At 48.6% G+C, this 26870-nt stretch overlaps 1 protein-coding gene across 1 annotated transcript; it reads right to left on the bottom strand.

Annotated features, from left to right (window-relative positions):
* Positions 1-1173: 1173 nt before the first annotated feature.
* Positions 1174-8917, bottom strand: LOC148217274 (uncharacterized). The gene is made up of 11 exons (XM_088158740.1): positions 8796-8917; positions 7598-7642; positions 7377-7463; positions 7127-7163; positions 6700-6751; positions 6000-6114; positions 4449-5603; positions 4108-4206; positions 2348-3107; positions 2067-2148; positions 1174-1442 (listed from the first exon to the last, which is right to left on the bottom strand). Exons 3-7 carry the CDS (start codon positions 7458-7460, stop codon positions 4941-4943), a joined length of 951 nt encoding a protein of 316 aa, XP_088014866.1. The 5' UTR covers positions 7461-7463; positions 7598-7642; positions 8796-8917; the 3' UTR covers positions 1174-1442; positions 2067-2148; positions 2348-3107; positions 4108-4206; positions 4449-4940.
* Between the last annotated feature and the right edge of the window lie 17953 nt (positions 8918-26870).

Genomic DNA, 26870 nt, shown 5'->3' with positions numbered 1-26870 from the left:
AGGGAGAACTTGCTTAGAAATTGCTGCACCCTAAGAGCCACAATTTAGGATGAATTGTAACAGAAAATAAAACTAAAACCCAAGATAAACCAGTAGTGACAATCATGGAACACATTGTCTTCACATACAATAATAAATACACTTAAAGTTAGGCAATTCTTCTCCTGAACAGCCTGGTAATAACTCGATTTAATAATTTTAGATGGACTGGTGCAATGTGAAAGGTGTTGATTTGCTTTAGCAGGATCTGAAATCCATGGGTGGATGCAGTTCAGAATCTCTGTGACTCCTTCAGCTGCAGCACTGAAATGTTCCTTTGCTCTGGGCAGTGCCCGAGTACAGCCAGACCAGCAGGAGTAGGGATGGATGTTTGGGATGTGTGCCCAGCTGACTCACCGGGATTCAAGATCCTGCTGTGTAAACAAGGCATGCATGGGATGGGAGCAGGCAGATTTTTAGATCCCGAGGGCCTTTTTGCACACGAAAAAACGAAAAAAGGAATTAGACTTGATTTTCTTGCAACTCAATAAAAAGTGATTGATGTGTATATGATACTAAAGAAAAGGAGAGAACCATGCCCAAGTCCTCTCCCACAGGAAGGATGCCCTACTTTGGTACCAAATTCTGCTCTTGGACACTCCCTGAGACCACCAGTGCTTGCAGGCAATTACCCAAATGCAAAATGTGCCTTATGTTCCACATTCAGCCACTTAATCTCTCCTTTATCAGAAGAGATTCCTGTCCCTGGAAGCTTTCAGACTCACAACAATGCCCAAGCAGTCCCAGGCACCCACTGCAGTTTCCCAGCCTCACCAACCCAAATGCCAAGAAGCAGCCCAAGTGTGAATCCTCCCTGCGAGTCCCATCCCTCCAGCACAGGAGACAGGCAGAGCTGTTTCCAACCACACCTTGGGGGTCATTCTGCCACCCAAACTTGGGTCTGACAAGGCTGAAACTGAGCAAGACCCTCAGGAACAATCTGAGTGCAGATTTCCTGTCAGCAATAGGTGGCAATATTGTCCTGTTAGTTATTCATAATAGACAGGTTTATAGACCACCAGCACATGGGCCCATCCCGAAAATTCCTTGCACTTGGTTATTTTAAAGGCAGGTACCACCCTCCATCTCTTCTTTTGCAAGGCAGAAAAGCATTACCCTCAAAAACCACAAAGATTTCCTGAGATAGCCAAAATAACTTCAAACTGTATTTAAAACAAACAAAAAAACCATGCAGGTGCTTTGCATTGAACAGTAAGAAAATGAACAAAACAAAACTGTTTCTGAGGCTCCAAAAGAACAGAGAACATGGAACTATTTACATCCTGGAGACCCAGTTAAGGCACTTGGGCTCCAGTCTCAGTCACTGTAAATTCTGTCTCGTTCAGTGGATGAGCTCAGGCTGGCTCCTGGTCACGTCTCTTGGCTTTGTTCAGCAGAAATCTCTGGAACAAAAGGAGGGATAGAGAAAACATTTGGTTAGATTCATCCAACAGGCACGTCTGGCAGAAGACACTCAATGACTGGAGTGACTTTACTCAAAGAGAACCTGCAGAGCTCTTTGACTTTCAGCAGCTGCCTCTTTATGGAGAGGATTTTTACAGCCTCCCAGCCCTTCTGCCAGGCACATCCCGATTTTTTCCTTTTGCAAGTTTGCCAGCAGATCATGGCAATGCATCCCTTTGCCCAAAGGGGCCCACAAAACTTTGTGTTTTCTGGAAAATGGCACTGCAAAGGCCCCGTGGGATGGCAGGTTACAGCTTCTGACTATTCCCCACTGCTTGCACCACAGGACAACACGACATTTGTAATGACTAAACTGGACAAAAACGTAGCAGCAGCTCTAGGAATTCCTTTTGGCAAATGTTGGTCACAAGCCCAGCAAGGAGTCAAAAGTCCAAGTGCTGCCCAGCTGTAGCTAAGCTACTCAGCAGGTGCTCTCCCCCATCCCTCCCTCTCTCTTTGCTCCCAAAATGAGGAATAAGGAAGCAGCAACTGGGGTGGCTGCAGGGCCAGCCCTGTTTGGTGTCTTCAGAAACTGCAGGCAGGGCTGTGAAACAAACACTTACTGCTCCAACTTCAGTCTCCTTGTCTTGTCTTCATTTGGCAGAGAAGTCTCTGGGAAAGGATTCTTCTCATCCCTGCAGATCCCTGAAAAACAACAGAGAGAAAGCTGATCAGAGAGGGATGCCTAAAGCAATTCCAAAGGCTGGCTATCCTGAATTTCCAGAGAAAATGTTCCTTTGTCCCAGGCATAGTCTGTGCTCCAGGATCTCCCCCTCTCGCCTCCTTCCCCAGCAATCCCTCCAATAATGGAAATGGAACCTTGGCTTCTCACTTGGCGACTCACAGTGCTTTGGAATCATTAAACTTCTCCCAGGCATGGAGAAATTCAGCAGCAGGTTTCCTTCTCAGTGGCTGAGAGAGCAGTGAGGGCTGGAAGGAGGAAAATTATCAGGAAAAAATGAGCTATTAGAAGGCAGCAAATACAGGGTGCACAGCCTGGCTTAACTCACAGCCCCACCCTCCCCCAAACATCCTAAATCCCACACCCCAAGCCAACAGTAAACACCCAAATTTTAACAAGCAGCCAGTAAAATCCAATTTTATAACCCAGAAATGCAAAGCTGCAAGGGTTATGAAGTATTTTGTAAATAAGCTATAAAACTTCAGGCCCAGGTTGCAGCCACACCCACAGGTTTGTTGTTTCTTATTTTTAAACAAGATTTAAAATATTTCTGTTTAGAAACACACTCCTTTTTACACCAGTCTTGCATTTGCAGTTGGCTGCAATCAGAAAGAGTTACTTATCTGAGAGGATGTTTGTGAAGAGAATCACACAGCACGTGTGGGTTGCAGGAATCCTCCTGTCAGCTCTCCTGGATATCCATGGTGATGCCCTGGGGTTGTTCCCTGGGATCTTCCTCCACTTTCCTGTGCTTGGCTCCTGGTTCCTGGCAGGGTTATCCGTGGCAGGCAGGTCCAGGTTGTCAGTCTCGGTTCTGAGTCTCTTTTGGCTTGAGTTTGGTGCACGTTGTGCAGCAGTCACGGCCAGCAGTGGTGGCAGCACCACATTCTTCCTCTCAGCTTGGAATGAAGCTTCTGATGCTCTGCACAAGAGAAGGAAATTCATTAATGTGATGCACATACAATGTTCTTAAAAACTTGGCTACATCCTGTACCAGTTCTCCCCAGTGTCTCAACTGGACAACGCTTCCAAAGCTGAGAGGCTTCAAGGGACAGGGACTTTTAATTGGCAGGGATTTTAACATTCAATAACACAATAGCCTAGCAGATTTCTGATCATCTGAAATCAGGATGACCAGGGAACTCTGGCAGCAAGAAGCAGCACCGAATAGCTCTCAGCCTTGGTTCACTACTGCTCATTTCCACCATTTTTAGTCAGCTCCTCAAAGTTTCTGAGAACACAGCAAGCAGTGAATCCCAGCTCATGGACTGGAGCATCAGAAGAGGAGGAAATGAAGTTAAATGCAGTGGGAAGGCTCAGATGTGGGGCTGCACTTCTTGCCTGACCCTGCTGTGCATGGGACAGTCCTCTCCCCTCTTTCAGCACCCACCTTTGCCATGCTTTGGTCCCTACACATTGCACACGTGCTCTCCAGCTGCTCTGCCTTGGCACAGCTGATGCTGCACATCACATTGGACACAGAGCACAGCACCATCCCCAACCTGATCCAGAGCCCTCTCTGCCCAGAAACACCTCCTGCCCCTCCCACTCCAAAAGCCAGCACATCACTAAGACAGCTGCTCACTTTCCCTAAGGAAAAGGGAGCAAAGAACTCCACAATTAAAGCTTTGCCATTCCTACTGCAATTGGAACATCCCTTCCCCCAGCCAAACACCAACCCAAACACCTCTGAGCTTGCAGAAGATGTCAGGAGGGAAAGGTTCCCTACCCTCACCCACCTCCACCTGCAGAGCTGCTTTCTGCACGGGTTGCTTCCAGCATGGAAAGGCCAATCTGCAGCAGGTCAAGTTGCAGAAGGCACACAAAATTGAAAGCAAACTCCCAAGGGTCTGGACAGAAGATACAGTTCTTTTTCTCACCCTTCTGATTTAGATTTACACATCCCACCACTGCATACTCACTTCAGTTTACTGCACTCTTTGTTTGCTGAAGGCTGAAATTTTGGGGGGGATTTTTTCTCATTCCTTTTTCTTCCTGGGAGTATCCCCCTTGTCTTCCCTCTAACAGGAAGAAAGAAAAAAGGGGAAAAAAAATCAGTCAGGTCTTGAAAGTTCACATAAAGTACAGACCAGTACAGCTCCGTTTGACAGATTCTGGTTGAAAACAAAAAATAACACATGGAGCTGCCTTTAGAGGAGAAAGATCATGGCTCTAGTGCCAACCTATGAAGGGAATCTCCACATGGGGTTTTCAAACACCACCTTGGTCATTGTCCAAACCCACCTCCCCTTGCCCCTCTCACCTTCTTCTTTCTAGGGGACTCCTCAGGATTCCTCATTTCTTTTCTCTTCAAGTCTGGCTTCCTCGCAGGCAAGAACAACTTCTTCTCCCCAGGAGGTGAGGGCACTTTCTCCTTGTGCAAATCCCCAGTCCTGTGGCCATTGGGGATGAGGGCATCACCTTCCTGAGCATCTCCCAGGAGCTCAGGCTCCAAAAACCCTTTGGTGTTGGCCTGGGGGCAGCCCTTGTGCTCCCTCTCCTCAGAGGGCTTGTGAAGTGCCAGCTTTGGGTCTTCACTGTCGGTTTTTGGCTTCTCTTTGACTTCCAGCTGATCCTTGCAGGGCTGGTCTGTGACCTCCCCAGGACCAGGCTCACTCTCCTCCTTCCTCACCCTTTTGGGTTTGTTGTGTTCCAGGGGCTCTCCAGGCCTTTTGGTATCCACAGACTCCTTGGGCAAAGGCTCCTTGGTGAGCCCAGGAGGATGCAGGCAGCTCTGCTTAGTCTGAAGATGAGCTCACTGAGGAGCCTGATCCACCTGGCCACTGCTCTTCTGGGAATCCTTTCCCAGGGAGCCAGAGCTCTTGGGACCATCCTTGGCCACTTGTCCAGAGCTCTTCTGAGGGTCCTTGGCCACTGGGCCACAGCTTTTGTGAGAAGTCTCCTGCTCTTGGCCAAAGCTCTTCTCTGAAGCCTTGGCACCTTGGACAGAGCAGGTGTGAAATTCCTTGGCCACTTTACCAGAGCTCTTGGGAAAATGCTTGGCCACTTGGCTCCAGCTCTTCTGAGAATCCTTCACTGCTTGGCCAGAGCTCTTGGGGAAATCCTTGGCCCTTTGGCCAGAGCTCTTGGGGAAATCCTTGGCCCTTTGGCCAGAGATTTTTTGAGATGTCTTGGCTGGCATGCCAGAGCTCTCCTGAGAGCCCTTGGCCACTTGCTGACAGGTTTGCTGGGATTTCTTGGCCACTTGGCCACAGCTCTCGTGAGGAGACTCCCTTGCCTTGGAGTGCTGCTGGCAGGAGCGGCTGCTGATGCCCTGCTCCTGCTTCTCACCCTCCTCACGTCCATTCCCACGGGCAATTTCCCTGGGACCCTGTCCTGGTGCTCCTCCTGCTCCCTCCTGCTTTGCCTGGGTCATCAGGTTTCCAAGCCACCACTTTTTATCAGCTGGTGGCTCAGGCTGCCAACAAAAAGAGAAATGAAGGATTCAAGACTGATGCCTTTATGGGCTCTTTCTGTCCTAGCACAGCTCACCAGAGCCCAGGGACTCTTGCCCAGAGGTTGTAAGGTCTGGGCTTTGGCCTGTGAAGAATTACTCTAAACTAACAGGCCATGTGCCCTAACTTGCTCCTTGAGCACCATGGATGGATATTTGCTCAATAAAAAACCCATATTTGCCTGTGGGCAAATAGCTAAGCCTTCACTGGAGTGAGAGGGGTCTAACAAAGCAGTATTTGCAGGACACACCAGGCAGCATTTGGAACCAGAGGAGAAGTACAACATCTGCTTCCTTCCTAGGACACCCCCCTGCAGTGGGCAGGGGCTGTGGGAGCCTCTCCATGGTCTCTGCACTCACCTCAGGTGCTGGCAGGTCCAGCACCTTTGCAAGGTCCTCCTCACTGTCACTGGAGCTGACCTCTGGGTCACGGCCTGGGGAGCTGTGGCAGTCCCTGGAGCTCCCTGACTCGGAGCTGCTCAATTTTTCAATAAGAAAAAAATCATTGCAAAACTTCTTAGAAGTGTTTTCCTTGGGCACAGGAGATTACTTTCAAATTTCACAGCTACATTTCTATAGTTTTTGTAGCTGTAGCTTTACTCGTTCTGCCAGGCTTCAAAACCATATCCAGGAATGATCAGATTCAGCTGGTATCCCTTAGCATTTATTGCTGTCAACGGCATTATTAGCAGGTTGACAAGCACAAAGTGTGATGTTAAGCACCACAGATTAAAAGAAGACTTTTTCACTCTGGTACATGAAGACCTGGGGGCCTTTTCTTCACTTTCACTTTATTTTGGTTTTAAACACAGTCGCTGTCATCATGACATGGTTTAGTGCACTTGGTGTTGTTGGATTAACTATAGGACTTGATCTTCAAGATCTTTTCCAACCTAAACCATTTCATGACTCCATCAAGAAATAATAATTTTTCTGTTGGTGAAAATTCCCTGCATTGAAGTTTTCTGAGAAAAATCTGACTTAAGATAACCCAAATTTTTGTTCATTCCAGGTTCTTTTCGCAGCAGAGATTGGAACAGAGTCTTTGTTGGTTACTTACGATGTTCTTGGCTCAGAACTCAGCCACGTTTCTGAAGCTGCACCAGCCCGCTCTGGAAATCAAGAATGAAAAGCTTGTGTTTATTTACCTGACCTGTAGCAGATTTTACCCTCTGGTCTCTGAGCACCAGATCAGGCAGGTGCTTTCTTCCAGGAGGGGCTTGCCCCTCAAAGATCAAGATTGTTCATCACTCCAGATGGCAGTGATGAACAAAATACTGCTTGTCCTCTGCTGAACTGCTATCTGGAGTTCCAGGTAATGATTGTTTACAGTTTCTTAAGCCATTCCTCAATTCACCCCTGCTCAGCAAAGCAGAGGAAATCATGCTGCTTCATCAGTGTGAACGCTTGATGGTCTCTGCTCCATATAACACACAAAATTACCTGTCAGCACACAAAGAACTGGGTTTTCTTTCATTTCTACTTACCCTGCTTCTGTGCTGCACATCCATCAGGTTGGGACTCCTAGAATGAAAGGACAAAGTAATTTAGCATGCAGCTTAACAACACATCTACTGACTCCAAAACTGTGTTAATGGCACATTAGGGGTATGTGCATTTTGGAAGAAATATTTTGAAAACATTCTAAGAGCTGCCAAACATCTGAGCTGGACTTCTGCTCAGCAGAAAGATCTTTTGTAATTTATCAGAAGCCCTGGGAAAATTGGGCTGGCTTACCTTTGTTGCCACTGCAAGTCTGGAAATCTCTGCTTTAGTTGGTGTCTGAAGAGGTGACAGGAGAGGTGACAGGGGGCTGCTCATGTCCTGCAAAGAGAGGGAGAGAAGCAGCTCTCAGGAGTTTTGCTGATGGACACAGAGGGAGTTTCAGCCTTCCAGAGCCAGAGGGTTCCACCTCCTCATGGATTTGTACAGGAGATCTGGTACTGAAGAGCACCCACCTTCAGGATTCCTTCAATGGACTGCACATAAACGTGCAGGATGTGCTGAAACAAGGAAGAGGGAGCAGTGAGAGTTTGTTTGGATATTTTACTCATTGGTAGCAAACAAGCAAGCACTCAGCAAACATTTGCTGACCAGCAGGTCTGGAAATGCCATGCAAGTCCATTCATAAAGAAATGCTAGTAAGGATTAAGAGCTGAAGCCACCACCGTCACCTCCTGTGAGATCAATGTCTGGCTTCCCTGGCAGTCAGGAAAGAGTTTCCATTGCTGACTTTTTATTCATGTTCTCAAGACAGTCTGTTCCTGCAGTCTGCTCCCTTGATTGAATATCACTCTCCTTTAGTTGCTATTGAAGCAGCTAAGCTTTGCCTGCAAGGGCACAGGCTGCCTCTGCATGTGAAAGAGTTGAGCAAAAAGTTTCATGAGTTCAGAAAAAACAGTTTAGAAATAACGGTTCCTAATTCTAGAGAAATTCTCAGTTCAGTTCTAGAGAAGGAGGAATATTTGCCATTGATTCAAATAAAATCAGACTCATCTTTCTGAAGTAAAAAAAAAATAAAAAATAAAAAAATAGCCCTGGCTAAAATGCAACCCTTGTAAGGTGTAGTTGGTGCTTGGCTTCCAGTTGAGAGCACTGCTCGTGCTCAGGTAACTCAGGCTGGCTCCAGCCTTCAGCACTGCAGGACTGTGTTATCAAAGACAGGGTCATCTTTGAGACCAAGCAGAACTAAGAAAATATTACATCAACAGGACTGAAAGAAGCAGAAAATGAAAGGAGGAATTTTTCACGTCCAGAGCCATTGTCCAAAACAGCCATGACCAGAAATCAGTCAGTCAGGGGCCACAGCCCAGAGATCCCTACTGCAGAGGATCCAGCACATGCACTCCAGGTTTCATCTCTCAGCTTCAAAAGGGACTAATCCTGGGGTGAAAACTCCAGAAGGACCAGACAATGATGCCAAAGGACAAGGGGGAACACTGCCAGGTTAGGCTCCAGAAGTCCAAGCAGGGCTGTTTCTTGACAAATTCCAAAAGGGAAGCAGAGGGCAAGAAATGTCTTCTGCTGCTGCAGAGGTCTCAAGGGGACACCTAAGAGGGACAGGATTTCAGGTCTGCTGTCCTGGCTGCCCTCAGACTGCAGAGAGGGAGGCAAGGGGCTGCTGTGGAGCAGCCTCTGCACTGGATTTGCATTCACCTTGGGTGCTGGTGCTCCTGGAAGTGCAGAGGCTGGCGAGCTGTGGCAGTCCCTGGAGCTCCCTGACTCCCAGCTGCTGGGCTGTGCTGGTGCCACCCTCTTCTGCTGGGGCTGGAGAGCTCTGCAAGGCCCCCAGGAGACAAAATTAAACAGCAGCAGGGGAAAGGTTACTTCCTTATCCCACTGACATGGCAGCATTCCAATCGAAACCCAAACCCTGTGTTTGGCCACTGAGAGCAGAGGGCAGAGGGCCAGGGGAGCACATTGCCATGCTCCAAAAATAAAGAACCAGCATCAAAACCCCTCTGGGGGAATAATCAAACCTTCAACATCACACCCAGCCAGACAAAAATGTCAACAGGATCTGACTGCTGTATTGTGAACCTGTCTTTTGCCAACTAAAGCTAAATTAAACACCAAAACTTGCCAGTGCCTTTCTGAAAGCAACAACCCTCAAAGGAAAATTTCCAATAGAGCCCAACAAATTTCAGGTTGGATTCTTGAGGATTTTTTTATTCTTCCCCTTATGTTTTCACTTCTCCATCTGTGTCCCTTGGTTAAGACAAAAACATAGGATCTACAGACACACTGGAGGAGGGGAGGAGGAGAAAAGAAGGGAGCACCTGGGGAAATCCAAGTCTGGTTCATAGGCAAACTCCAGCATGCCCGGGTTATTCCTTTCTACTTGGAGCTTTCCTGAAAACCCCATAAAACAGAAACCAATTTTCAACAGCAGCTCCAGGCAGCCACAAAGCAAAGCCTGTAGCTACAAGAGGAACCAGGAACCCCTTCCCATCTCCCCCTCATGTGAAAAGGTTTGTTTTTCTAGTTTGGTCTAGAGGGTTGTTTGGCAACACAACTGTACCTTGGAGGAGCAAGTGAAGGAGGTGGCTTTTCCACAACCTGTTTTGTTCAAAAAAACAAAGAGGAGAGGGGGAGGCAAGGTTAGCTCAGGGAATTCAGCAGAGTGCAGCAAGTGGGGAGGATTTCAAGATGTGTGTGCCTGGTGTAGGCACCATCTAAAGCTGACTTGGTGGGCAGCACTCTGCACTCCCACCTCTGCCTAACACACTCAGATCATTATTGTCAGCTTTTGCTGACAGTCAAGGTAAAATGGGGTTTGTGCTTCCACACATGACATGCTTCAAATAGCCATGAAAAAACATCAGATTTGGAGACGACAGCTGGAACAAAAGTGGGAGTCCTTGAAGCATTTTCCATTCATCCTCTGGCTCAAACATGTGACAGCTCTACAAATGCAGAGCCTACTGAAAACAATGGGAGAGAGGAAAGAGAAGTTTGCTGCCACATTGGCCCTCTCAGAAACACTCAGAAGCTCAAGGGCATCTGGGTCTCTGTAACACCCTGTGCTGCAAGCATGGGGCTGGTTTCCCTTTGTTGGCAACGGGAATTGGGAAGCCCAGACACAAGGCAGCAGGCCCAGAGCCTTTGGGCAAGGGGAGCTCGGGAATGGAAACCTCCAGCTTGAGGAAGGAGCAGCTCTGGCTGCTTAGGATGAGCTGTCATGGGATGGCTCTTGAACTGCTCTAGAGAGTGTTACAGACTGAGAGGAAGGCTGAACTTACAACATCTTACAGCTCCAGCTTTTATCTCGACTTCTCCTCACCCACCCCAAAACACACTTTCAGGGAGGGAAACATCTGCTGAGTGAACAGGAGCTGAGCAATGCATTTCTTCCCCACCCATTTCCTTCATGTATGCAAAACAAGAAATACAGAGATCTATTCTTGAAAAGCACCAACCTTCCAAGATTTTTCAGTGCATGGCACACCAATGGGCTTCTTTTCCTGAAACAAGAACAAGGCAGGCAGGAGTTGATTTGGGTTTTTTACTAATTGACATGCACTCAGCCAGCATGTGCTTACCAACAGCTCCAAAAATGTCATGCAAGTCCATTAATAATAAAATGCCAGTAAGGATGAAAAGGCCCATCTGAAGGGGAGTGAATAATGGAGACCAGGTGGAAAACCAGCTGAAATCCCCCACAGTCACCTTCTCCTCCTCTGAGGAAAATGTCTGTGTTCCCTTTGGAACCTGGCAGTCAGGAAATATTGTTTCCATTCTTAAACTACTACTACTACTATTATTACTACTATTTATTACTCTTAATATTATTATTATTGTTGTTGTTGTTGTTGTTGTTGTTGTTATGTAAGTATGTTTGTGCAGTCTTCTCCCTTTTTTTTAAGCAGCTAAGCTTTGCCTTCAGGGGCACAGGCTCCCTCTGCATTTAAAAGAGTTGAGCAAAAAGCTTCCTTGGTTAAAATAAACCAGTCAGAAGTAATGGTTGCCAATTTTTCTAAGCCAGTTCTAGAGAAAGAGGAATATTTCTCATTCACCCAAATAAAATGAGACTCCTTATTGTTCTAAAGGCCACAGCAGTCTGGATAAGACACGGAGTTCTGACACATCTGCAAAGATGCAACACAGTTTATGCAAGTTCTGGCTGACTTTAGCCATCCTCTTCTTGCCCCTGCAGCATTGGCAAATGCCCAGCTACCGTTTCTCACTCTCCCATGCTTGGCCAAGTGATGGATTCAGCAGCCAGATTTGGAGCTGGGCATGTTCTGCAGAGCTGAGCCCACCCCCAGCTGATGGCAGAAGCTGCCAGGGATTCCAAGCCTCTCTCAGCTGTTTCTGGGCACCCCCTCCTTCCCCTCCCTCACCACCCTCTCCAAGGAAGATGCAGCATCCCTGCTCCTTTCTTCACACTGATACTCCCTGACATTTGTCATTCACTCCAATAAAATCAGACTCATCCAAGCAGCAAGGACAAACACTGCCCATTGCTGCTGGCCTGAGGGCTGATTGCAGCACTCTGCATTTCCAAGACTTTGAGACCAGGAATGGTGCTTTATTTTTTTGGCACAGAAGAATGGTTCCTGCAGAAGGCAAGGCCCTGCACTGCTTTATTCTCTCAGCTTCCTCTCATTTTCCACAAGGTATTGCCTACAGTCCTTTGCAGTTGATCACCAGCCTTTTCCAGGAAAAGCTGACTGCAGCCTCCAGCTCTTCCTTCTCCTCCCAAAGGCCAAACACAGTTTGAAAACCATCCCCCTGGCTCTCCTGGCCCAGCTGCCATGGCTCAGCACTGTGAACTTCGACCTCCCATAGGGCACAGCAACATCCCAGTGCTGAAGGATGAGCCTGGCAAAACCCCAAAGCACATCTGGAACCAAGTGCCAAGGCTCAGCCACCAGCCAGGAGTGTGATGATCCCCTGACCTTGAGGGACTGCCAACAACAGAGGGCCCCAACAATTGCACTCACCTGGACAGGCTCAGGAAGGATTTTGGATGGTGGAGCTTTGGCTTCTGGCCTCTGTTTTGAGACAACTTCATTGCAGTCCTTAGAGTTCTGCTTAGTGTTAGGCCTGAGGCCTAGTGATTGCAGTGAGAATTCCTTCCCTATGTCCTCATATGGGTTTGTCTTCCTGGAGGCCAGACCACTCCTGCAGGTCTGTGACATGGATTTGGACATTTCTGGAAACCACAGAGGACTTGGAGGGGACTCCTGCCAGGGGATCAGGTTGAGGTCCCACTCGCCCAGCATGTGCTTGATGTGCCATGACAGCTCATCCTCTTTATTGGTCTGCAGCACAGGAACAGAGAGGGGAATGTCACAAACAGCCCAGGCAGGAGAGCCAGCTCTGCAAGAGACATTGCTCAGCATCTGCATGGAATCACCATGCATCCCCACTAGGGAAGTTAGGCAAGCTCAGTGGAGCAGATGGGAAGATGCTGTGTTTGCAGGGATTGGGCCAAAGTCTGCTACAGCCCATGCAGAAGACACAGCTCTCCTCTCGGCCCCCAAGCCTCCTTCCTCCTCTCCTTCCAGCCTGCACCCCACTCCCATTACCTTGTAGGGATTGGCAAAGACAGGAGTCTTCTCCCGGGATATGTATTTCTCCTCCACCTCCCTCCTCCGCCTCTCTTGCTCCAGACGGCCGAGCAGGTTTCTGTTGTTGTTCCGGCTTTCAGAAGGAGACACAGAAAGGAGAGTTAACACTTGAACCCCTGTTTTTATACTCTGTGCACAAACTGGGGCTTTCCCACAAGGGCACATGTCCAGCAGCAAAGCAATGTTGAAATCCTCAGGATGCTGACAGTGGACAGATCAGTTCTGTCCCCTGTGGGTCTCATTGCTCTGGGGCACAGCACACATCCTTCTCAGGGATTGCTGCTCCTCATCCCAGACATCGACAAGGATGACAAGGGAAAGACTCTCCCCCCATTTCATTGTGAAACAAATGGAGAAGCAGTCGCTGAGTCACTGAGGGGGATCAGCACATGAGCTGGCAAATTCACTTGCAATCATCAATGGAGAAACTGCCATGCTTGTTCTTCACACCTCTCACCTCACTCTCCCCCTGAGAGTCAAAGAGAATCCTCTCTTTTGAAGGTGTTGCCACTTTCAAGGATTGAATTTTGTCCACTTTACAAACAGCCTTGCAAATTCACTCTCTACTGTAAATGGATATTTAGAAAGCTGCTTCCACAGAAAATCATGTAGCTGTATTTCAAGCAATCCCATCAATGGAATTAGAATGGAAATCTCAGACATTCAGAAAACACCATGTCAAATGCCCCTGTTCCTCCTCAGCCACATCTGCATGTACTCAATCCCACCAGCCCCATAGCAAAACACCAATAAAGCTGTGTCCCATCATGGCAAAACAGATCCTTTAAACTGTCCCTGCTCTGTGAAAGACTACTGCAAAATGAGGGAAACTCTGCCTCTGCTCTTTGTGGACATAGGAGAAGGAAAAGCATGTAGGCAGAGTGGATGCAGGTATCTATTTCTACTCTACTGCACAGTCTGCTTCATACATACAATTCCTAGATTCTTCTTGGCCCATCCAACTTCCAGCAGTGGCACTTTCTCCAATACCACACCAGTAATCAGCTCCTGAAAGTTTCATCATCCCTAGAGCCGAGGCACAGCTGCCTCATCTCATTCTGAATGCCATTACTTACAATAAACCTGGTTTTTGCACTAGGTGACATTCCAAACTCAGAGCAAAGTGTCTGCTGTCTGCTGAAATGCCCAATCCTTGAAGATGAGCCTGTAGCTCTCCCAGTCTCCAGAGCCCTGCAGACACCATTGCTGCCCATCTCTGACCTGGCCATTCAAGGTGCTTGTCAAGATGCTCTTCAAAGCCTTTGCACACCTGAGCTCTGCTGCCACTCATAACCCTGCACAGTTTCCCTCAGGTCAGGGAAATTTGGAAGCTTTGGGAACTCCAGGCACCTGGCAGCCTTGGAGCAGGGGGACTCCACAGTCCCAGCCTCTCCATCTCCAGGGGCAAAACAGCTGCAGAGTTAAAAACACTGCTGTACTTGCTGCAGGTGGTCAACTCTCGATGTGTCACCAGGAAAACCCCATCACCCTGACTGCTCAGAGAGGCAGAGGGAGCCAAATGTCTGCCCTGAAACATCAGCTCAGTTCTCATCCTCTCCAAACATATTCCACAAGAAATAAGAACTTGCACCCACCCCGAAAAAAAACAACTCTTGTGCTTTGCTACAGACTGAAACAGGAAAATACTCCAGGGCCCAAAGCCTCCCAAAGTGCAGAAGGCCCTGGCCCCAGGTATGAGAGATTTGCTTCAGAAAGTTCAGCAGACAACCTGCCCTGGCCCACAACATCATCCAGGTGTGGGTCTGTAACAGGACCTCTGAAAATCCCACTGGCAGGACAACCTTTATTTCTCCCACTCAGGGATTCTGATTCTTGCATTGGAGGGAGGATTCTTTTCATAAACCCTCTCAACATTCATCCCAGCACCTGGGAAGCCAAGATTGCATCAAATCAATTCCTACCTGATGTTGCTGTTCTGGTTGCCTCTTGGCTGCATTTTAGAGCCTCAGTTTGAGTCAGCTTCTCTGGAAGAGAACAAACAGATATTCACCATCTGCAGGAGTTCATGATTAAAGCAGAGGCCACGATCTGCAGGGACTTGCTACCCTCGGAGCCTGGAATACCCTACTGGCAGTGCTCCTAACATCAATGATCCAAATGTGGGGATTACACATAGCTGAGAATGGGGGGAACCGAGAGATCCATGTTCCCCTTCCCCCAGTGGTGATGCTGCATTTCAGGTCAGCTCTTAACTCCAGATTTGGCCAAGAGCATGACAAACCAGGCCACTGCTGCAGGCTCCAGGATATTTGGTTCAATTTTCAGAACAAATGTGCCCTAAGAACCCTGCTTTTAGATAACCAAATGTGACAGTGGTTATCTTTTTTCTTCTGTCTTCACTTAGAGTCAGAATTGAATGTTCAAAAGACAAATTTCTTGTTCAGACTTAGTTGTTTATTAAATCTTATCTAAAGTACGGAGAGTTCTTCCACACTTCGAGCTATTAGGCCAAAAGTAGGAAAACTGAGGTGAATTTAGCTAGTTAGAAAGTCTTTTAAAAGCTAACTATCCAATTAAGAACAAGCATCTATATTATTTATACTTTTGACTCAATAACTAAACACTTGTGACCCACAGTGCAGCACTAACTATCCAACCAAAAACTGCTACCTGAAATCATGAAGAAGAAGGAACAAGAAGGAAAAAAAGAAAACAAACAATGCCCAGGAACCTCCATCTTGTTCCATACCCATTACTATATTCTGAAACCCCAAATTCCAAACCCTTCACCATGTGAAATTACACACTTCTATTCTAACTACACACCAGTGATTCTAACTTGATCACTCTAATTTGGAAGCCTTCTCCAAGGCCTCAAGTCAAAAGCAGTGTTCTTTTGAGAGTCAGTGTCAGAAAGCACAGAAAGTTCAAAATTCCCAGGCTTCAAAGTTCCAACACAAATGGGCCTCACATAAATGGCAGCAATTTTGGAAAGGGGAATGAAAGAAAAGGAGGGAAATAAAGTCCTGAAAACACAGCTCTAGATAAAAAGGTAACGAGATCCTCTCAGCAGAAGTAAAAAAATTCAAACTGGCTGAAATAGGACTGAGAGCATTTCCATTTCAATTTGTGACATTCATTTACAGCATCTCACACTCCAGAGAGAGCAGAATGATTTCTTGCTGGGGAGGAGGCTACAGGAGTTTTCTGTGAAGTCTTGTGAGCCACCCCACTTAGAGCAAGTGGTGTGGAACAGGAGCACAGACACTTGGGGAAGAGCTGGAGCAGCTGAGCTCCAAGCCATGGCTGTAACACCAGGGAAGGGACCAGCAGGGAACCATTCTGCAAGCCACAGAATGGGAATCCTGTGGATGGGGATCCTGCCAGAGCCCCACCTCCCCCTGCAGCTGGCAAGCCTCACAAGAGACACTGACACCAAGCTAAGAGGACACACCTGGAAGCAAACAAACACTGCATCTTTGTTCCTCCCTCACGAGCATGAAAACCATCCTGCTGGCTGGGAAATAAAGTGCCTTCAAAGAACATGGTGCCCACTGGAATTTCAAGAGAAACAGAAGTGGGAGAAGTAGGAAGTGCATGCAGGGAGAAGTCATTCCAACTTTCTTCCCATTTCTGCTGAGTGGACCTGGCATTGGCAGAACTTGGGCAGAGAGAGATGCATGCACACATGTGAATAAACAGCATGACAGGGAAGCCTGCCCTGTCACCAGCTTATCCTTGACATGGCCACAAAGCACACAAGTGGCCAGCAGGAAAATCGAGATTTCACTAAACAGTCCAAAAGTTGTGCAAATGCCCTTGACAGGGCGGGGTTTTTGACCACACTATTCCCACAAGGCACAAATGCTCCTGCAACCAGGCTGTGCTTCTGAACACAAGCTTGCCTCACTCTGGAGAGGAAAGCAGGTACCCAAGTACCCTGGTGGGAATTCCTACAAGCTTTGGACAGGGCTGTTTTTGGCCAGGCTCATTTCTGCATCCCTTAGCAGGACATATTTGATTGCTCTTCTTTCTGCCTTGTCCATCCAGCTCCAGGCAAAGAGCTGCTCTAGTGGAACAAGGAAGCTTGGAAACTGCTTGAAAACTGCTTAGAAACTTGATGTACCCATCTCAAGAGCTTTTCTTTCAAATGTTGCCATCACTAACGTTCCCATGATATTTTTATGGGCAAAGCTTGGTGTTTTACATATATATTTGAAGCAACAATTTGACATCCAGTCAGGGAACATACTGGACTCATAGAACCAGAGAACCATAAATCTATAGAACCACAGAATGCTTTACATTGGAAGAGGCCTTAAATGTCACCAGATTCTGCCCCTCTGCCATGGGCAGGGACACTTTTCACTAGACCAGGTTTCTCAAAGGCTTGTCAGACCTGGCCTTGAATGATTTAAACATTCTGGTGGTTGTTGTACTTAGATAAATATAACATATGAATATACATACAAGGCTATTATAATGATAACAGCCATGAGCCTTGAAACTGGAAAAATAACAAATCAATAACTTTGCCTTCACTTTGGGGTGTGGGTGTTTCCACAAGGGCTCTGCCACCTCCCTCTGGAGTACCTGGCTGCCACAATTCAACTGCCAGAACAGCCCCTGGCAGCTGCTCCCATTCCCAATGGGACAATCCCAGGCCACATCTGGAGCAGCTGCTGCAAGCACTGCCCAGGAAAAGCAAAAAAATAAAGTTCCTCCTGACACACATCTGCTGGCTCTGCCCTCAGCCCTCTCCTTCTCAGTGCTGGCACATTTGTCAGCACACGGGGCAGAACCAAGGGCCCTCTGTGCTCCCCATGTCACCCTCCTTTCCCAGGGATTGGCCTGGAGACATTTGGGATTAAAGCATCAGCAGCAGCAGCACGGCCTGCTGCAACCTTGTAATTTGTCCTGATCTAAGCTGGGGAATAATAATCCTAAATATTTATTATACAAAGAATGCCTTAAAGGTAATTTCCCTGGTTAGTGGCTCTTTCTCAGCACACTGCTGCCAGCTTGCAGGAGCAGGAGCATTGGCTTTGAAGATGCTCCTGTTGATGCCCAGCGCTGGTGGCCAGCAGGGACATCCGTGCCCAGCCAGTTTGCCCCTTGGTAGCCAAGTGCAGAATTACCTGGCACAAGCCGGCCGTGCGGGCGAGGAATTCCTGCCCTGTGGCAATGAATGCTCTGCCAAACAGGCTTTGGGGGCAGAGCAGAGCTCCGGGATGGAGCGGGCAATGCAGAACTCCGGGATTGAGCGGACAGAGCAGAGCTCCGGGATGGAGCGGGCAGAGCAGAACTCCGGGATGGAGCGGGCAATGCAGAGCTCCGGGATGGAGCGGGTAATGCAGAGCTCCGGGATGGAGCGGGCAATGCAGAGCTCCGGGATGGAGCGGGCAATGCAGAGCTCCGGGATGGAGCGGGAAATGCAGAACTCCGGGATGGAGCCGGCAATGCAGAACTCCGGGATGGAGCGGGCAATGCAGAGCTCCGGGATGGAGCGGGAAATGCAGAACTCCGGGATGGAGCCGGCAATGCAGAACTCCGGGATGGAGCGGGCAATGCAGAGCTCCGGGATGGAGCGGGCAGGGCAGAGCTCCGGGATGGAGCGGGCAGGGCAGAGCTCCGGGATGGAGCGGGCAATGCAGAGCTCCGGGATGGAGCGGGAAATGCAGAACTCCGGGATGGAGCCGGCAATGCAGAGCTCCGGGATGGAGCGGGCAGAGCAGAGCTCCGGGATGGAGCGGGCAATGCAGAGCTCCGGGATGGAGCGGGCAGGGCAGAGCTTCGGGATGGAGCGGGCAGAGCAGAGCTCCGGGATGGAGCGGGCAGGGCAGAGCTCCGGGATGGAGCGGGCAGAGCAGAACTCCGGGATGGAGCGGGCAGAGCAGAGCTCCGGGATGGAGCGGGCAATGCAGAGCTCCGGGATGGAGCGGACAATGCAGAGCTCCGGGATGGAGCGGGCAGAGCAGAGCTCCGGGATGGAGCGGGCAATGCAGAGCTCCGGGATGGAGCGGGCAGGGCAGAGCTTCGGGATGGAGCGGGCAGAGCAGAGCTCCGGGATGGAGCGGGCAATGCAGAGCTCCGGGATGGAGCGGGCAATGCAGAGCTCCGGGATGGAGCGGGCAATGTAGAGCTCCGGGATGGAGCGGGAAATGCAGAGCTCCGGGATGGAGCGGGCAATGCAGAGCTCCGGGATGGAGCGGGCAATGCAGAGCTCCGGGATGGAGCGGGCAGGGCAGAGCTCCGGGATGGAGCGGGCAGAGCAGAGCTCCGGGATGGAGCGGGCAGGGCAGAGCTCCGGGATGGAGCGCTCAGCGCTGCCGCAGCCCAAGTGCGGCTCTGCCGTTGACACCGCCCGGCTGGCAACGGAGCGTCCCAGGCACGGACCGGGCAAACGGGCACGGGACGGGCACGGAACGCTCGCCTGCAGCCCCGGCCCCGCCCGGCAGCAGCGCACGGGTTGTCCCCAAGTGCCACCAAGCCCTGCCTGTCTGTCCCCGAGTGCTGAATCCCACAAACCTGTTTTTATTTTTTATTTTTTTTTTTACCTTTCTGTGCTGTCAGGCACTGACTCCCTGGAAAACGCTGCTTTTGACCTGAGGCCTTGAAAATGGCTTCTAAATATGAGTGGTGAAATAAAAATCACGAGTGCGTAGTGAAATAGAAGTGTGTGCTTTCACAGGTTAACAGGTTTTAAATTGGAGGTTTTTATAGTATAGTAATAAGTATGGGACAATATGAAAGATTTTGAGAGTTGTCTCTTTTGGTGTTCATCTTCCTTCTTCATCATGAGTTTCAGGTAATAGTTTCTAGTTAATCAGCATCACCGTAAAAATCATAAAAATCGAATTATTGGGTTAAAAGGATAAATAATATGTGTTAATTCTCTATTGAACTGTTTAGCTTTAAAAATCCTTGTAGCAGCTGCATCTTTCGTCATTTTTTCCAAGCTAGAAACGCTGTTTAACGCTCTGTACTTTCTGATAAAATTTAATAAACAACCAAGTCCAAACACGAGAAAAAAACGTTTCCATTGTGTTTCTGTTAATCCTAACTCTAAGAAAAAGGAAAAAAAACCATAACAAAACAAAACAATCAAAACCAAGCCACTAATTAAGTGTTGCCAAAGTCCCACCATTGCTACACCCGAGTGCCACCGAGCCCCCGAGCCCTGCCCGGCAGCCGGGAAGGAGCCGCTGAGGAGCCCCCAGGGAGCAGGGCCAGAGCTGCGGCTGCTTTGTCCAAAAGCTTGGGGACATTCCGTGAAAAAAAGCTGAGAAATTCAATTCTAGGACCTGCACGCCTTGTGACCCTTGAGTACTGATGGAAAATTAGGGAGGCTCCATCCCAGTGCAGACAGGAGCACCCCTGGACTGGGGACTCTTCAATAAGAATTTCATGTGTAAATTATTTGTCACTGGGATAAAAAACCAGAACTCCACAGCAACCCAACTAATCTATATCATTCACAAATTCTGTATGTTTCTAGCAAGTACAGAGAATTCTTGAAATACCTAATGTGAGAGAAGCTTTTTCCACAAGAGTAACTCCATCAGACGGGGAATGAAGTATTAAATCATCTCAGCCAAACAGAAACAATGAATCCAAAATAGTCAGAATCAACATGCCACTGATAAGGCACAACTCATGTCCAAGAATTCCTCATTTGCTAAACAAATCAAGGAGATCTACGCTGAAAAACAATTCCCAGATGATTTTTTCATAGATCAGATTCCTGTAGTTCAGCTGCTCCACCTGCCTTCCAGCTCTACAATCCTCTTTTGCGTTTTATTGTCATACTGCAAATCTACAAAAGAAACTTTTCGGAGAAAAGAGGGAATTTCCTATTAAATTTCTCTTGAAGAGAGCTTCCAGCCACAGCAGTAAGAGCAGTGTTTGCTGCCTGCCCTGAGCAGAGACACAATACCTATTGCCCAGCCTCTTTCCCACCTAACCTACTTTCCTAGTCTGAACTTTGTAGCCACAGTCACTGGAAATAAAATCAGAGCTTTAACTGTACTTTGCATATTTTCAGTTTTATTCTAAAATTTTCTACTTCATCCTCTTTAAATGTACAGTTTTGTTTAAAAGTGCATACTTTTTATTTTTCCTTCTTGAGTATTTTATCCCAGAGGCATTACTGCCATCATTGATGGGCTTGGTCACTGCCAAGAGTGGGTACATCTTGGTTTTATTTTAAATGCACCTTTTCATGTTTACTCAAGAAAAGAAAAGTGAAAAATGGTAAAAATCAATCCCATAAAGCCAAGTTTTATGATTATGGAAAGCAGTATGGAACAGAATGAGGTTTATTCCATCCTAACCCGTTTATTTATTTAATCTTATTAATTCAGATTGTTTGATGCTGTGATATAAAAAAATGTCTTGTTTTCTTCTGCTGCTCCCAGCATTTGAACATCACTGTGAGAACTGCTGGGCAGCCTCTGCCAGCTCCTGCCCAGCCCGTGGCACCTGTGGGCCTGCACTGACAGCCCTGCCCCGGGCTCTGCCGGGCTCTGGGCCAGCACAGAGGCCGGGCAGGGCTGGCCATGGCCGGGAACAGGCCCTGAGCCCCGCAGGAGGATGGAGCTGGGCCACAGCCAAACTCAGCCCAGGCCAAAGCTGGGCTCAGCAGCCAGGGCTGGCAAGGGCTGGGGACAGAGGCTGGCCCTGACAAATGTCCTGGACCCCCTCCCTGCTCTGTGCAGGCCACCAAGGGCACAGAGCAGCCTCCTCTCTGGGCCACTTGCCTGTTTGCAATGCCTTCCCCAGGCGCTGGCCCTGCCCCACAAGGCCTGGGCTGAGTCCTGCTCCTGCCCGCTCAGCCAGGCTGACATGGACACTGCTGCTTTCTCTGGCAGGCTCTCTCAGGCCAGCCCAGCTCCCTGCAAGCTGTGCCAGCTGCCCTGAGCTCTGTGCAGCACCAAGGGCCTCTCCCCAGCACAGCCCAGCCGGCTCTGGCCCCACAGCTCTGCTCAGGCCAGGGGGCTCTGGGCAGTGGCCCCACGGCCTCAGTGAGGACCTCAAAAATCCTCCACTGAATAAAGAGGCTGAGACCACCCCAGCCCACCCCTCCTTCATCTGGGCCAGGCTGGGGCTGGGGAAGGCTGTAACCCCCAAGCTCATCTGCTGAGGCCACCTTTGCACACACTGCCCACAGCCAGCGAGAGAGGAGGAGAGTTCTGGGGCTGTGGTGGAACCTCTGCTCACAGGCACTCAACACCCATCCTCCCTTACACAAACTGGCTCAGCTGGAAAATCCCCAGCCCGGGAAGGCCACATCCAGGGCACATTGCCATGAGGGGCTGCTGAGGAGGTGCCAGAATCCATCCAAGAGCCCCAAAGCGCTGCCCAGACTCACTGCTGAGGCCTTGCAGCAGAGCACTGCTCCTGATGCAAAGGGATGCAGCAGAGCCAGAGGCTGCTGCCAGAGCCTGTGTCAGACTTGTCCCTGCCAGGGGAGGAACCTGGGCCTTCCCACCTGGCCCCAGTGTGTATGGACGCCCTGAACTCCATGTTTGTGGGGGACCCTGAGCACCAAGAAGACAGAGATGTAGAGCATCCACAGGAAGCCACTGGGATCCACAAAGTGATGAGGTTTTCTACTTAATCTGGCTCTGTCACTCTCTCTCCTCCCACCTCTATTCCATTTCTATTTTTTCTCTCCTTTTCATTCTCTCTGCCTCTCATTTACTCTTCAGTAAAATCCATCCTATTGACTTTGGCACATGGTCTCATTTGCACCCTAACTGAGGCAGAGCCATTTCTGATCATTTTCATCAGTGGATCAGAACAAGGGGCTGGAAGCCCTCCAGTCTGGCTGCTGCTCCATGCCACTTCCAGGGGCTTGGGCTGCTGAAGGGGTGCTGGGCTGGGCCCTTTGTGACACAGGGCCGTTCTATCGGGTTCCTGGGTGCTGTTGGCCATTCTGTTGTCCTGGTGACATGGCACAGCCCTGCCCTGCAGGGGTATATACGGGGCACAGGGCCCTGCACTGCCCAGTGCCAGGAGTGCCACTGGCTCAGGAGGAAGCAGCTCCTGGGACCTCTGTGCTCCAGACGTTCTGCACTGCACATGGAGGAGGAAAAGGTGAAGCCCAACTCCAAAGCAGCCAGCCCCATGCCCAGCAGGCTGGAAGAGCAGGCCCTCAGCGGGCAGGGGCTGGGAGCAGGTGACGGCTCAGGCCTGCAACCATGCAGCAACCTTAGCAACAGCTGCCATGAGGGATCCCAAGGGGAAGCCTGCATTGAGCAGGTGCTGTTCCCCACAGAAACCAGCATGTACCATCAAGAGTGCCATGAGGAAGCGTGCACTGGGCAGGAGCTCTCCCCACCAGAAGAGGATGAGGGGGATGGAGTGAGCATCCTCGAGCTGTGTGAAGAGCGGGCAGAGAGAGAGCACAGATGGGCAGGTCTGTCAGCAGGTGGGTTCCCCTTGGCTGCCCCTTGTCAGGCCTGGGTTGAGCCGGGCCCACCTGAACTGAGCTCCCCAGGCCCGTGCTGTGCCTCCCCTGCCCGTCTGGAAGCGCCGGCCCCCATCAAGAAACATCGATCCCGGCTGTGGCGGGCACTGCGGGGGCTGTGCAGACTCTGCCCTGCCCCTGCCTGGCTCCACTGCCCCAGGAGCAGGGCTAAGGAAAAGGAGTAAGAATAAGAAAAAAAGAAACAGAAAGAATAATAAGGAGAATTAGAATGAGACTAGGCAAAAAACTGGAATTAAGAATAGGAATTAAGAATAAGGATAGGAATATATGAATATAGGAATACATAAGAAGTTGAAGTACAAATAGAAGAACAAGAAGAAGCACATAAGAAGAAACAGGTATAATATGAATGTTAATAATAGGAAGAAGAATAATAGAAATAATAAGATGAAGAAATTGTGGTAGCAGTAAATGTAATAATCATTTTAAATATAGAGATAAGAAGAATAATAGAGAGGAGTGTGGGAACCCTTAAAATCAGAGGGTTTTGGGAAAGCTGCAAAAATCAGGCCTCAGAGACAGCAAACTGCAATTGGAGCTAAGTGGAAAGCATAAGGCATGTCAGCAGAAAAGCTATATGAAATGTAGAAAGCAAGGACAAATAGAACAATGGGCTGTGTATTAACGCTGGGCTGGAATAACTCTCTAAGCTGCAGAAAAATATATCTAGCAAGATATTAGGAAGGTATAAGCTTAATAATGGAGCTCTGTGTATTATGTTTTAAGGCTTACAAGTAGGTATTGTATTCGAAATAAGCAAGCATTGTTTTAACCAAAGGTACGTGTACTTATAGTGGTTGGATAGAACTACTGTCAATATGGTTTTGCTTTTGTGATTGCTCAAAAAACTTTCAAAATGCGTTGTAACATCACGTTCTCTGGCTGTTGCTGAGGACGTGAGCTGCTGGCATCTTCCCTCTGTCCCAACCTTGTAATGAGACTGATGCTTGGGAGGAAAAAATAATAATAAAGCAGCTCGAGACACGTTCCACAGCAGTTCCTTCCCGTTTGTGCTTCTGTGCATTAAACTCCTGGCCGGCATTATCCAGCACCCCAAAACCCACTCTTGTTTGCAACTTCTTTAATAATGGCTGATTCGGTCTATTATAGAATGAATTATATATTTAATAGACACAAAATATATAAGGAATAAGGACAAAAAGAGACTTCTACCAGGTATATACAGCACGAAGTTAAAGGTACCTCTTAATGTTACAGCTAGTGAGGATATAATATAACTTAGGATTCAATGTATCTTACCATTCAATTGTTGGTGGAGTCGCACATTGAGATCCTTTCCCTCAATCCCCAGAGAAGTAACCATAGAATCTGTGCCCAAAGTTCAAGGATAAGTGATTTACACATTCAGGGTGTGTGTGTAGTGGCTTCTGCCTCTGTGGTAACTCGTATGTCTTTTATAGTTTGTAAAACAGTGTCTCTCAGACAAGAATATTTCTTTTATCTCTTCCCACATCTGCTCTCCAGACTAAGATGTTGATTCTTGGCTCAGTCCTGAGCCCTTTTAGCCCCAGAGATGATTCCTTGCTGGGTGTCTCAGCCCGGGTTACCTCTTTATACACCGACTGCTAGGGTTGGGTGGACGTCCTGCCACAGGCACCCCTGAACCAAGGAGACCCTTGTGACCCTGCAGGGCCCATGGAGCTAAGGGTTCCTGTGACAGTGCAGGACCCCATAGAACCACTTTCTATATGCCTTTACTGTAATCATTATATGTACAGCTTCTATCTCTCAGCCAAGCTCTTATCCATTTCGTTTTTGCTTCAAAGCGTGGAGCAGAGAAAGCTCAGATTTGCACAAGGCTGCTCTGAGTCCAAGGGGTTGGATGAGGGAATTGGTGGGGTGGGGGCAAGGACAAAGTGTGATTGATTGCCAGCCATAAAGGGTCTTGATTTTCATATCTGTTCAGACTGCGTTAGGAGGTGCTGGGGATCAATATAACTGGAGATTGCTGATATAAATCCATAAACTGGAAAAGAATAAATGGTAAAAAAGGTATTCACTCATTTTGTTTGTAAATAAAATATGTTTTGAACACAGTGGAAGTCCTGCTTTATGCACAGGTTTCTAGTAGTAGCTCTGTTTCAGGTGACCTGCAACCCAAATTTCTGTTGCTCTCATGTTCTTTAGAATAGCTGATGAGGTCTATTATAAAATGAATTATTCACTGAATGGACTCAAGATTAACAGACAAGACACTTTAAATGGAATACTTACTGCACAGGATAAACAAAAGAAGCCCAGGTAGATACAAACACCGTGCACAATAAAGTTCCCTATATTACAGCTAGTGAAGGAATAGCAGAGATCAGGAGTCAATGTAACTTAGCACCAAACTGATGAGGGAGTACACATGGAGCCCTTTCACTCAGCTTCCACAAAAGGAACCACAAAGATGCATCCAGACCTGGGGGAGAAGCCCTACCTGTTTGCAGGGACTATGCAGAAGATTTCTGCTTGGTGAAAGTTTTGTGTAGCTTTTCTAGTTTGTAAAGTGAAGTGTGTGTCACTCAGAAATTCAAGGCTCATTTCCCTTCAGGCTGCTCTCAAGGCCAGATGTTCATGGCCAGCTGGGAATTCCACCTCCCTGGCACCAGAGAGAACTCAGGACAGGACAGATGTGGGGCCTGGGTTATCTCAGCAATTCCTGAGAGGGGGAAGATGCCCTGAGTGATGGCCCAGCTGATGGACAGAAGAGATGAGCTCTGCTGGGCCATAGGGGAAGTCCTGCTGCAGGAACCTCATGGAACCAAGGGTCTGTTGTGACATTGTGATGGCTCCTGGAACCAAGGAGACCATGGTGACACCAATGAACCTCATGGAACCTAAAGTCCATTGTGACAGATCAAGTCACAAAAAATGGGGCCTCTTGGAACCCAGGAGAACATTGTGGGGCAATGGAATCTGATGGAGCCAAGTGTCAATTGTCAGAACAGCAGGGCCTCATGGAACCCAAGTGACCATTGTGACTCCATGGAATCTCATGGAGCAAACTGTCAGGTGTAACACAGCAGGGTGTCATGGAACCCAGGTGCCACTGGGACACTGCCACTGCTCATGGAACCAAGTGTCCATTGTGACACTAATGGAGCATAATGGAGCACAGGAGATCATTGTGACACAAGGAAATCTCAAGAAACCAAGGCTGCATTGTGACACAGAGGGGCCTCAGGGAACGAAGGAGACCATTGTGAGGCAGTGGAATGTTCTGGAACAACAGGTAAATTTTCAAGAGGGCAGGGCCTGATGGAACCCAGGTGCCAATGGGACATTTCCAAGGCTCATGCAAGCAAGCATCCATTGTGACAGAGTCAGGCCTAATGGAACACAGGAGAACATTGTTACCCAATGGAATCTCATGGAACCAAGTGTGCAGAGTTTCACAGTGCAGCCTTATAGAGTGGTGGAGACCATTGTGATGCAATTGAATATCCTGGAACTGTTGTGACAAATGTGGGCTTTATGAAACCAAGGAGGCAGTAGAATCTCAAGGAACCAAGGGTCAGTTGTGAACACATCGGATGCTCAGGAAAATAAGGAGAACAGTGTAACATAGTGGAATCTCATGGAACCAAGGCTTTATTTTGACAAAGTGGGACTGAATAGGAGACAGGTGCCACGGGGACACTGCCAGCTCTTGTGGAATCCAGTGTCCATTGGGACACAGGGCAGGTCATGGAAACA

This window comes from Sturnus vulgaris, unplaced genomic scaffold (genome assembly GCF_052056855.1).
Source record: "Sturnus vulgaris isolate bStuVul1 unplaced genomic scaffold, bStuVul1.hap1 Scaffold_87, whole genome shotgun sequence".
Taxonomy (NCBI): domain Eukaryota; kingdom Metazoa; phylum Chordata; class Aves; order Passeriformes; family Sturnidae; genus Sturnus; species Sturnus vulgaris.
The sequence above is the reverse complement of the archived record's forward strand: the minus strand, read 5'-3'. Positions and strand labels throughout refer to the sequence as shown.